At 44.6% G+C, this 13277-nt stretch overlaps 2 protein-coding genes across 2 annotated transcripts in view; one reads left to right on the forward strand and one right to left on the reverse strand.

Annotated features, from left to right (window-relative positions):
- Positions 1-13277, reverse strand: part of LOC134534774 (uncharacterized) — a 15853-nt gene continuing 2576 nt past the window's right edge. Inside the window, exon 2 of the mRNA XM_063373340.1 lies at positions 1-1393. Within this exon, the coding sequence (XP_063229410.1) occupies positions 1105-1393 (289 nt within the window). The 3' untranslated portion in view covers positions 1-1104. The remainder of the gene's footprint in view (positions 1394-13277) is intronic.
- Positions 13109-13277, forward strand: part of LOC134534773 (modifier of mdg4-like) — a 27289-nt gene continuing 27120 nt past the window's right edge. Inside the window, exon 1 of the mRNA XM_063373338.1 lies at positions 13109-13224. The gene's annotated coding sequence lies outside the window, so the exon portion shown is untranslated. The remainder of the gene's footprint in view (positions 13225-13277) is intronic.

Genomic DNA, 13277 nt, shown 5'->3' on the forward strand with positions numbered 1-13277 from the left:
GCGCGGAGGGGATGCGGATGGGTGTGCGAAGCGACGGCCGAGAGCGCCTGGACAGCCGCACAAAGCATAGGTGAAAAATAGTTGTTGAGGGGAAGGGATGTCCTGGCTGTGGCGTCGCGCTCCCGTGTCGCAAAGTTCAGGAAGCAGGGTGATGTAGGAGGGTGGGCAGAATCTCCTATGTCCTCTCACCTCGACATGCCATCCTGTCTGAACCTGAACTGTTCTCGCCAGCAAAATGGCAGTTTCGTGCCCGCTTTTCGTCTAAGTTGGGAATGGCTTGAAGAATTCTGTTTTGAGACTTCTCGTTGTTTGTTATCTGTCCGGTTTTGCTTAACGGGTGTTTCTCTTGCTAATTTATTTTGCACTATTTGCCACACGCAGGGTCGCCATTTGCCAACAGCCGGGGTTTAAGGTGCGATTCCCGCGGCGAGACTTAGGAGCTGTATGTGAAAATTGGGGTGTTTTCCGGGATGCCGCCAGGCTAGCTCTGTTGTCTAACCGTGAGTAAGTCGATAGGCCCCAGCGTGTCCCCTAGACTTGGTGGCTTGACTTGGAAAGTAGCGTTGGCCGGGTTAATACCTGCACTGTAGAAAAAAAACCCGACCCGGTGTCGCGTGGGGAGTTGCATTGAAAAAGGTATTTGTTGAGGACTATAGTTACCAGTTGTGAGGAATCAGAGAGACAAAACTTGAAGGATCCCCACGGTACGCGCATGTCCACTCTGGGTCGCGAGCTGATCAGAACTGCCTCAAGGATTTTTGTGCGGGGGGGGGGGGGGTGGGGGAAACTCCCTCAATGCACCAAGGTTACCCCGCTCGTCACATCTGGGTGGAGACTTGGCGTGGGGTGCGTTGACCTGTAATCGGAACGCGGAGCATTAGCATGCAAGGAAGACAGTGCACGTGAACTGGTTGCTGTCCGTCGGCATTAAAAGTGTTGGGGCAGACAGAAATTCTGAAATGTACATGTTGTTAAGGAAGGTTACAGCTTTCATTTGGTATGTAGCTCATTAGGGGCCAATACCGGTTATGAGCCCTAAAGAGGTTTTAATGTAAGGTAACACTTTTGAAAATGTACCTATTTTTGTTGGTCATGCACGCCCCGTCAGGACGGACGGGTGCCGCTCACTCGATCCGTCAGCAGCCCGCACTGGGTCGTCGGCGAGCCCCACCGGACACCATGTGGCTCGGAGACACCGGCGGCCCCTGCGGTGCCCGCTGAAACACCGGCGCGCCCAGTGAGGACGGAAGGGCGCCTCTCACCCGACCCGTCAGCGGCCCGCACCGGGTCGTCGGCGAGCCGCACCGGGTCGTCGGTGAGCCGCACCGGACACCAGGTGGCCCCGGCGACACCGGCAGCACCTGCGGACCGCCTGACGGCAGCGGCAGCGCCCCTGAAGCAGTGCAGTGAGTCGTTCCAGTTAGGGCAGTTGGGACCTGGGGCGGGTCATTTACTCAGGATTCCCGTCAGGATGAATGGGCAGCCAGTGCTTGCCCTTGTCGACACGGCCGCCAGCCATATGTATATGTCAGCTCAGTGCTCGAACTTACGGGACATTGACTCATGTGCGGAGGAGGTACATTTAGCGACGAAGGGGGCAACAGCTCGTATTGTCGGTCGAACCCAACATCTTCCTCTCCTTCAGGGATCATGTCAGCCACTTAGCAGCACTAGTCATAGAGGGGCAATGGCAGACGCTAATCCTAGGACTGCCTTGGCTAGTGCTGGTGGATGCTACTGTGGTGGTCAGGGAGGGGAGACTGCAAGTTGGCCTTCACGAGCGGCACACGGTTTACAGCCTGGGTTATCGGCCACCCGCCGAACAGGGGACACCATCACTCTAGCGGACCAGAGAAAAGGTGTGCCCACTGCCCATGTAGAGCTCATAAATAGTGTCCTATCCCAACAACCACAGGTGTTTGCGGCCACGGACATGCTCCATCTTACCACAACCACGGAACACACCAGCCCCACCCGACCTCACCAACCCCAGTTTGTAAAGCCGTACGGGTTCGGACCCACAGAGAGGCACGTCATTTGGACCCAGATCATAGAAATGCTATGCGATTGGGTCATCGAGCTCAGTGAATCGCCATACAACTGCCAGATTGTCATGGCGAACAAAAAAGATTGCTCCATGTGTTTCTGTGTTAGTTTCAAACCAGTCAATTCAGTAACCATTACTGCTCCACCACCACTTATCAACATAATGGATGCTTTGGCGGGGTTGGGCGATGCCCACATCTTCACGTCCCTGGACCTCAAGTCAAGGTACTGGCAGGTGCCCGTACGTCCAGAGGACCGTCCGAAGACCGTGTTCACGGAACCTGATGGCCGACGTTTTCAATTCTGTGCCATGCTGTTCGGGCTGATGGACGCCCCCGCGACCTTCCAGGCCATGATGGTACGTGTGTTAGACGGGTACGCGGGCAATTTCGCCGCCGCGTACTTGTATGACGTCATCATTTGGTCACGGTCGTGGGAGGACCACACCCGGCACCTCGGCCTGGTCTTTGAGCGGCTGGCCAGACACGGCCTGACGTGCGCCCCCCAGAAATGCCATGTGGGCACGGCTGAGCTGAAGTACTTTGGGCACATAGTGGATGCCGAGGGTTGCCGGCCCCTGCCAAAGCACCTGAACCTTATTTAGTCCAAACCCGCCCCACGAACCCGCAAACAGCTGCAGAAGTTGATGGGCCTTCTCAACTGGCTGCGCTAATTCATTCCTCATTTCGCCAGCACCACAGCCCCGATGACGGACTTGCTGTCACCCAAATTCCGGTTTCAGTGGACCAATTGGGCGGACGCTGTACTGGACGCGGTAAAACGGCAGTTCCGCGAGTGCCACCAGCTCACCCGTCTGCAGCCTGACCTTCCCCTGTTCCTTCAGACAGATGCCAGTCAGGAGGGGATGGGGGCCATCCTGTACCGGGTGGGGGACAAAGGCGTGTGCCGGGTGGTGAAGTACGCTAGCGCCAAGTTCGGCCAGCCCGAACGGCGGTACCATGTGAACAAGCAGGAGTGCATGGCCGTCGTTTGGGCTATGCGCCGCTACCGCCACCACCTGGAGGGCCGCCGGTTCACGCTGCGGACAGACAGCCAGTGTCTTTGATGGCTGGACTCCGCCCAGGGCCGCAAATCGAAGTTCACGCGGTGGGCATTGATGCTCCAGAACTTCGACTTCGCGGTCGACCATGTCCCTGGTAGGGACAACCAGTACGCCGACGAGCTGTCGCGCCATCCTGACCCACACGACACCTTTCAGGATGACCAGGACTGGGAGGGGCTGTTGCCGCCAGAGGGAGTCGCGCTGCCAGTCATTCCGGGGGAGCTCCCACAACCTTGATCACATCCCAGGGCCCCCCTACCATCCCGCTGTCTTGCCTGTGGGGACCCTGAGCAACTTAGTGGAGTTCGTGAAAAAGGCCCAGCGGACATACGACCCACACAGGCCGATGTGCGGTCATGTGGGGAGCAGGTTAACCCCTACCACAGATGCATAAACGGGGTGTTGGAGACCCGGGTACCATGGGACAAGGATGCCTGGCACCTTTATGTGCTGCTCGGTGCCCGTGAGCTGGTCATGGGCTTCCACCACACGCACGAGCTGGCAGGCCACCCGGGTGCACACCAGACCCAACTAGACATCCATAAGACCTTCCATTGGCGGGGACTGATGTGGGATGTGTGGGACCTGGTGTGGCGCTGCCAGCAGTGCCAGCAGAGGAAGATGAGGCGGTCCGATGGAGTGGAACAGCAGCGTCCCCGCCGGCCCCGCGACCCGTTTCACACCCTGGCCCTGGACATAATGGGGCCCTACCCGCGGACTACCCGGGGAAAGAGTTTCTTTGTCGTCATCACTGACATTTTCACCCAGTGGGTCGAGGCCATCCCGGTGTCCAACGTCCGCGCCGGAACCATAGCCGCCCTGCTGGACCACGAAATATTCCCGCGGTATGGTTTCGCGCGAGTGCTGTTGATGGACAACGGCTGTCAGTTCAGTTAGAGGCACTGGCGAGCTGATTGTCGCCGATGGGGCCTCGACCACCACACCAGCCCCATCTACCATCCCCAGGCCAACCCCACTGAAAGGAGAAACCAGGAGGTCAAGGCGCAGCTGCGGCTGAGGTTGGGGGACGACCACTCCAAGTGGGTCGTCCACCTGCCGAAGCTGCTGTATTGTCTCCAGCGCCGCACCAACGCCATCACCGGTCATTTTCCTGGCAAGCTCCTGTACGGGAAAAACTTGGCGTTGCCCGGAGAGAGCAGGGTGGCCGATATCGCCATGGGCACAGTGGTGCGCCCCGATCGTGAGGAGGGAAGGGAGCACGCCAGACAACAACAAGCCCAATTCCTGGCGACCCACAAGCCCCTGAGTAGTCACCCCCCACCTCCGATCCAGCCAGGTAAGCTGGTGTACATCAGGCAGCACCACTTGTCGTCCAGGGCGTGTAACTTTTGTGCGGGGCTAGCGCCCCGATGGTCGGAGCTGCGTGATGTCCTGTGGAGGACGGGCCTCTCATCCTATGAGCTCCGGACGCCAAATGGCAACCCGCTTAAGTACACCGGGACAACCTGCGCTTAGTTGCGCACGGGGTCAGAGTTGGCCCAACGACCCCCTCTTCACCATCTCCCACACTCCAGGAGGCCACAGAGACACCGCGGGAAGGAGCAGAACCCTAACTCGCCACCCGGGGGTACAAGCACACAGGCGACCCATATGGGGGTAGCCACGATCAGGCCCTTGAATGTACCGAACCCGACCTCCGGGACACTCCGATCGGTCCTCAGTGCCGCTGGCCACAGTTCCGCACGTCCCCGCGGAGGTGGGGAGTCTGTTGGTCTGGTTTCCTGACGAAGAGGGGGAAGAGGTCTCTGAGGAGAACGTCGAGCTACTGTGGCCACTGGACCTTAGCCTGGCGGACGCCACATTCCGGGTGTCCGTATATGAGCCAGAGGACGGGGAGGAGGTACCGGACAGTAGAGATAGGCGCCCCACACACCAAAATCGGGCCACGGTCAGGACGTTTTGCGCGGACGAGAGCGAGCCGGTAGTGTTCATTCCTGTCCCCGCAGTGGAGGTGGGTTGCCCGACCACCCAACCGGATACGAGAGAGCCTACCACACTCTGCCCAGTAGAGACCCACACCAGCACAGTCCCCACAACACGACCACAGAGGGCCCGCCGAACCCCGGTCTACCTGGCGGAGTACGAGTGGTCCAGGTCCCCGTCGAACTACTCCACCCGGGCGCGGCTCGTAGGGGGCATTCCAGTGGCGCCATCACTCATGGCCAGACCCATATCATTCCCCCCATCCACTTCGTCCATTCCACCACCATGCGACACCCCGACCACACTGACCCCCCCACCCACTTGTCACCATATTGTGCTAGGAGAGGCGCACGTCGCTGCCCAGTCCCAGGGGGGTAACAGACATGGGTCAGGGCACTCCCCCTTGACATTCATCGAGTGGGAGAAAGATTCAGGGCAGAATCATTACATCAGAACACACCACCACCCCACTGCGTAGTGTTGGGCTCGCAGTGCGGCAAAAATCTGTGAAGTGCTCAGCGTGTGAAGCGAGGCGTTGATGCACATAGCGATCTCAGCGAACGGGGAGCATTTGATGCCGACCGCCAATGCTCCTCTATGTCGCATAGACCACTATGCCTCATCAACGTCTCGCAAAGGTGTATGCACCGAACGCGCTCATGCACGCAGCAAAGTGTAGTTCTTGCGATGAGGCGAACGCCAGGCAACGAGTGCTACGTCGGCGGAAGGATCCGGCCGGGTGTGGCATATACCTCCGCCGCACTACAACAAATTAATTTATGTATATTTTTCCACAGGTTTTTATTTGACATTATTTTCATCATTTAATATTTCAGTCATTTCAAAATTATATTTCACTGTGTGTTTTGTCCCGAACCTGGCCGGTTCAGTTTTCCCGTGAAATACACACGTTTCCGCGGGAGGTCTGGTGGGGGAGGGGGGTCGCGCGCGGCGAGAGCACTAGTGTCCTCCAGGAGCTCGCATAGGCCGGCAGCCTTAACGCAACGCAGAACCATCAACTCTTGCTTTCACCGATATGTAGCTTCAATAGTATAATCTTTTTCTAATCTTTTATGTACAGTTCCGTGGTCGGCCTCAATTTACCATGAGATATTTCACTTAATTAAATCAGTGCTCCAAGATGAGTGTTCAACGTATTACATAAGTACTGTGGGACCTTTATGAGACGTTATGTCGGCGCTCCACACCCCAACTTAGCTCACCGGCTAATTAGTTTTGGCCTGCACGGGGCAGCCAAAAGGCGACACGTGCCACCGAACATACTAACGAATCAGCCCCTGGGACATGTCTAGGAATCACGTAGAGTCGCCGGAGACACAGGCCTACGTGTTACTAGCCCAGTATAATAAGTGTTATGTAACAGTGAAGTGTTTGTTCGTCAAAGTATAATTTGTCATGTTAGAGTTTACTTGTAACCGCCGCACGGTATCGTGCCACCAAACGTACTAACAAATCAGTCCCTGTAATACATCTAGGAATCACGTAGAGTCGCCGGAGTCACGGGCCTACATGCCGATAGCCCAGTATAATAAGTATCGTGTAATAGTGAATTGTTTTGTTCGTCAAGGTTTAATTTGTCATGTTAGAGTTTATTTCGTAACCGCCGCATCGGGTGTAAAAGTACGTCCTTCACGCGCATTAATATAGTGAGCCGCCACTGAGGAAGTGGGCTGCGTGTGTGACAAGTCGATCTGGGACAACCGTTACGGCCAGAACAGGCAGCACTATGTATAAAGCTGTGCCGTAATAAATTCATCAAATACCCTCCAGAAACTTTGTGTTCTTCTTCAGGCGTCCCGAGTGGCCATAACAGCTCGGGGGGCCCTACTGCGTTAACCCCTACCTCTAGCCACAAGGCCGAACCCTCCCTGAGATCTCGAACCCAAACAATAATTATGTAAAAATCAATGGTGGTAGAGGGGACGGCGTCAATGCTTTTAAAAATTATAAACTAAAAAAGGTATTTATAAAGTTTATTATACTGATTTGACCTTAATGTTTAGGAGTTAGCAGTTTAGTTTGGTAATTTTAAATGCTGGATGTCTTAATTAAATTTTTGTTAAAGGCCTGTAATCGGCAGGCGAAGCATTAGCGTGCAAGGAAGAAAAGGCGCGCTAACTTGTTGCTGTTGGTAGGCTTTAAAAGTGTCGGTCTAAACTGATATTCTGTAATTTTTTGTTTGTTTAGGAAGGTTAAATTTATTTGACAGGTAGCTTTTCGAGCCGATCCTTGGTCGCTAATAAGTGTGATATAATATTATATATTTGCTTATATTTATCCGTTTTTCTGTATGAATAAATTTATCATTTCCTTTTTTAACATATTTTTTGATAATTGATAATGATTAATTTATTCATTGTTATAATTTAATTCCTCTTCCTCTTTTTATATTATTCTTTTATTTTGAAAAATTTCCTGGTTGATATTTTTGGAATAGTAAAATTATCATGGCCACCGTGTGTTTGTTCTTTGTGTAGCTGTTGCTGTTGCTGGCGCTGTCCAAATCCATTTTTTTTACAACAGTGCAGTGTCTCACCAGGTCGTCTCAACAGAAGAAAAACGAGTTTGGTCGTTCGGGTGTTTCCGTGATATGACGTATCCGCTAGACCTTCAAAGTAAACAAAACTGTGAAATTACGTGCTTGTTTTTATTTTGTTTCCGTGCTGTGGTTTAGTAATGTAAAAATGCCTGCTGTTGAGAAGAAATTGGTTGCTTCATTTGTAAGAATAAGGACTTTTTAAAGATTGAATCATCTCAATCGACAGCTAAGTAAAAAACGTGTTGGAAGAAGCAGCAACAAAGTGTGCAAGAAAAGGAAAAAAATTGTAACATAAATAGTAGGCTTATAGATTTTTTGAAGGAAGTGTCATTTAATTTAGATTTAGCAAAAAAAAAAATTGTGGGGTGTGTTTGGAGTGATAGTAATCTTTTGTATTTCATATGAAATAATTTACTTGTAAATTGCAGTCATGGATAATTTCAGAATGCGTGTTTGCTACAGAATTGTTTAACAAAAACTTATGACTTCGCAAGATAGAACTTCTAGAACTGTTTGACAGGACTAAATGTTATTGGATGTATTATGTTTGTAGGAAAACAATAAGGCTCCTGATATTGCTCATCGTTCATTGAATAAAAGTATGTTTGATGTGAACCACACTTAATGAACTTCATTTTCTGGTTTAATGAATTTGTCATTGCTTTGTTTATCTTTAAATAGCAAACATTCCATAGCTTGTCAGATCACTCATTCTTTCATTGTATTGTTTTCTTTCTCTGGTTTTTCACTAAATTGAAACTAAATAAATAACTCTGGTCATATTGCAAAGAGTTGTCCCTTGTTACATTCACAAGTAATTGTCTATGTTCTTATTATATTTACATATTTGTGCATTTAATAATTTTTAATATGTTTTGTGGTCATAATTGGGCCACAGTGATTTAATGCAGTTTAACAAAAAAAAACCTGAACCTAACCACAGTTGTTTTCAACATGAATAGAAAATATGTAGCATATCAAACTAAGTAATTCAGATGCATGGAAAAGTTACAAATGTGTTTGTATACTTATGTAACAATCAAGTGCACCCATGTGATATTTTGAAGGGGGGGGGGGGGGGGGGGGAAAGTGAGATCTGGAGGTATATGGTGTTTTAAATATTTTGGAAGACAAATGGTGATTTGTAAGTAGGTACATATATTTAAAATCTTCTACGTGAAAATATTTCAGTGTTGGACGACTTATACGTAACTACATTTTTGTCTTTCTCTATCAAGGGGGGGGGGGGGGGGTGCTTTGCCCCAGGTATGGGTGCCCATGGTAACAAGTAATAATCTAGTGATGTAAAATATGTCTTGTTAGCTCCAAATGAAGTATTTAGGGAGTCATGCTTAGTTTTACCTCAATTTATAACCTGTATTTGTCTACCACACACCAAAATTTATACTAAGCATCATCATCCACTGTTTCCAGCCTGTGGCTGGGTCAGCCAAGTGGGTCTTGTGACTTTGTCCATTTAACAATCACATTAAAGTGTGATGATATTGAAAGCCATGCAGTTTATATTTTATTCGTACAAATATATAGTAATGTATGTGTGTGTGTATGTATATATATACACACACACATACATATGCCATATAAATTTCAGAGATAAAGAAAATATGGTATTAATTTTCATGGCTAGCTGCCACACTAATTCTTTTTATCCAGGATTTTGTGCGAAATGACTTTTATAAAAAAAAAACTAATGGCAACAGTATAATAAATAAATTTAACATTTAATAGAGGTGGTATTAACCAACATGTAAATAATGTTATATCATTTACATAAATATCTTGGTAACAAAATTTATTTATGTACATATTTCATTAAGGAGACTTAACGCTAAACCATTTGAAACTTCGCAAATATGTAAAATTACAGAAAAAATATTAAATTACTTTTTATGTAAATTAATATAATAAATGATCAGCTACAAGTTGGGAAAACAATTCCTACACATTTGCATTGAAAAAAGCAATTAAAGCAAAATAATAATGAGATAATGCCTGTAGTAAAAAATAAAGTTTTGTGTATTTTTTGTCAGCTTTTTATTTATCTTTCAAATATGTGTTCATTATAAAACATACTTGAAGTGCCTATTTATGTTGATGAAATATTTAGAGAAAAAAATCATGTCAATTGATGTAGTTTGTATGACAGAACATAGTGACTAATTGTATTTGTTTTATAGCTTCTTACTCACCACAATTTATAATAGGCATAAGTAAATGTAGATTATTATGAATTACCTATATATTTTGTTAAATACTGAATTTTGATGTAATGAAATATGTTCTGGGATCAGATTTGGAGTGTTGAAATATTTCTGATGAATTATTTGAGAAATATTACCTTGTTACTGTTTCTAGCAGTAAAGAATTATGATGAGAGTATACAGACTGCATCTAATAAAATGAAAACAATTTAAGATATGGAGAAATGTGTTATGTGCATGAAAAATAATGAAAATCTGTTAAATTAATGGTGACTTCGAAATGCAAATCATCAATATAATCACGAGTACATTTAGTAATAAATTTAATAGTCACAAAAATAAATATTGCAAGTTTTAAAAGATGTTACACTCCTAGGATACAAACACTTACCTACAATGAAATATTTTTCACAGTAAATTATTATGTTTATTTGGCTCAGTGGTTTGTACGTAGTTATGGATTACAAGTTTCCAGGTTTAAATCCTGTCACTTAAGAATTATTTTAAGTAGGTACATAAATTTTTACTACATTTTAACACACTAGAGTTATAGTGGATTATATTATTGATGGTTATTTGTTCACATAATTGTTGTAATTACTATTAGCTTGGTCATTTTTCACTAGGTCGTCTTACAACATTTATATATTTTTTACTTGTAACAAAAAATTAATCTTACAAACACAATCAAGGAGATTAATTACGAACATGTAAATAAAAATTTATATTGATACAAATTAAGTGTATATGTTTGTTTGCATGCTGTTTTTTTTATATACAAATGTACAATTTTATTCTACACAAATAAAGTTTTGCACATTTAACCTTTGAAACTAGAGGAATGTCACTGCATACACATTTAAAAAACCTGCCGCTTTTTCTACCTCTTACAGCAGAAGTTTGGCATTTTGTGGTGAAATTTTTTGTAACTAACAGTTCAAAATATGATTACTACTGTGAACATCTGATCACAAAATAAAAAAAAAACTATTCTCATGCTCCATCTTCTACCAGTAGTTTAATTTTCTGACAAATTAAAAAAAATATATTTTTTTATTCTAGTTACTCTCGTTCAAAAAAAAATTATGTTTGTCTAAACTGCAAATGATGTTTATGTGATACTGTTTCTCATTAACGGCTTAGTACAATTTTACGTTCCAATGTTAAGAGATGAAATAAAATTACCCAGCGATGTATCATGTAATAAAGACTTTGAACAATGGTCTGTGATATTTGTGTTTTAAGCCACATATTTGCGGACCACTTGTTGGAAAGTATCACAAGGTAGGAATAAAGTGTTTCAGTGTTTTAGGCATGTTTTCTTCCAGAAGAAGTGTTCAGGTAAATCAGAAACTGAGTATGCCTTACTGCCTGCACTATGGTGCGTAAGTAGTGGCCGTAGTGGGAAAGGAGCATATTTAGGAATACCAGCTTGGAAACATGTACCTGCCAAGAATGCCAAAATACCAAAATATTTTTATCATGGTAAATGATCTGGGAGTTTGTTTTGCAATTTTAATTTGAGATTTTATATCAAAATTTAATAGTATACCTATGTGGTAATTTTGGAGACTATTAGTTTTTGGTAAATAAGTTGAGTAAGGATTAAAATGAAAGAATTTAAGCAGGGAAATACATATCTTTTAAAGAATTAATTACTTTAAAAAAATAATTGTGTTATTATTGTACACTAATAAATCTTTCACTTAGAGCTACCATTTTCAGAATTACAGATCCTAGTAAACCTAGCAGAACTTTCACATAGTGATCATTTACCATGTTACTCAGGAGTTACCATTCTTAAGAATTACAGCTGATGTAAATGGACATGGTTAATAGTAGGCCAGACAGCTTTAGAGTGCAGTTTAATTTTTTTTACTTAAATTAATAATTATAAATGACAAGTCTGTAATAAAATTTTCTATGCAAAATTACTAGCTCACTTAATATTAAATTAATGGTAGGAAGAGGGAGTGGTGACATGGAGTACGTACCACAGGGGAGTGCCATGGGGCCCTTGCTTTTCATAATGAAAGATGTCTGGGAAAGCATGATGAGTAGATTAAAAAAAAAAAGTGGACGGTGAAGAAGGGAGTAGGGGTCTGGGGTTAACTGCTATGACACTAAAGGAGAGAAATAAAAGTCAATGAAAAGGCATCTTCCATGCTGGTGATAACCAGATATGGAATATGCCACAGGAATTTGGGACTCGTACCTAGCGATGGACATTTAAGAGTTATAAAGGTACAATGCAATGTAGTGAGATCAGTGACAAATATCGGAGGAGAAATGATGACGGAAGAAGGAAGATACATAGACCATCAGTGATGATGATGGAGCTTGTGTGGGACACATTGTAAAGGAGGAGAAAGAAAGAATGGTGAAATAGGTTAAGGTAATTAAAGGGAGGGGATTTTGGAAAGCTCAGAGATAGGTAAAGGGCAGAGGGATCACATGTGGAAGATCCACAGGTTAGAATGCAATGGATTAGACAAAATCATATTACTGCACACAAATATGAAATTTGGTAGTTAAAGGGCCATTAAATATTCTTAGAATATTTTTTGGAGGATAGTCATTACCATAAAACTTGTTATATTGTATGATATTTAATACACTTACAAAGTTTGTTTACTACTGCAAATGAACATAACATGTTGACACTTAAACATCTAGCAAGGAAGCTAAATGTAATATTGAATATAATTACTTATCAATGGTAACAAGCATAAACAAACTAGCATTAAATAACACAATGTTGTGAATATTGCAAGAACAGCACGCATCACAATGTTTACCAACAACACCAGTTTAGATTTTAAAATACACATTTGAGCCTAATTTACGATTAAATAACTGACAACATAACAAAGATTAAATATATTACTAGCGGAAACACGTGATACATTTAACCTGTACATAAATTACACCAGTCTATGTGAATCGGAAAATTTAAGAAAGTGCCATTTAGACACGTGATTAATTTGAATTCCCGCGGCAATATGGTCTTGCATGTACGTCAGACGCGATTGAGCAATAACAGTAAAATAGCGGGATGAGACGACCTGGTATCTTGGCAGTGTCTCCAGATTGGGTTTTTTTCCCCATATTGGGGAGAATTATTTTTTGGGGGGAAATTTTGGGGAAACTAGATCCTTGGGGAAATTTTTGGGGAAAAATATTTCGGTAACGGGGAAAAATGGGGAAGTATTTAATCTGCCTGCCTAGTATTACTTCTATGCCATCTCTAATCCTTTTTTCAAACAAAACACGTTTAGTTTTAATTTCATTCGTTAATTGTATTATGTAACACAATCTTTTTACTATAATAGGTCAATCTACTGTAATATTTATGACAGAGAAAATGTATATTTTGTGATGGTATATAGGTACTCAATATTATCAAAAATTAATAAATAAAATTATGCTGCTGTAATTTTAC

The sequence above is a fragment of the Bacillus rossius genome, chromosome 8, assembly GCF_032445375.1.
Source record: "Bacillus rossius redtenbacheri isolate Brsri chromosome 8, Brsri_v3, whole genome shotgun sequence".
Classification (NCBI taxonomy): Eukaryota; Metazoa; Arthropoda; class Insecta; order Phasmatodea; family Bacillidae; genus Bacillus; species Bacillus rossius.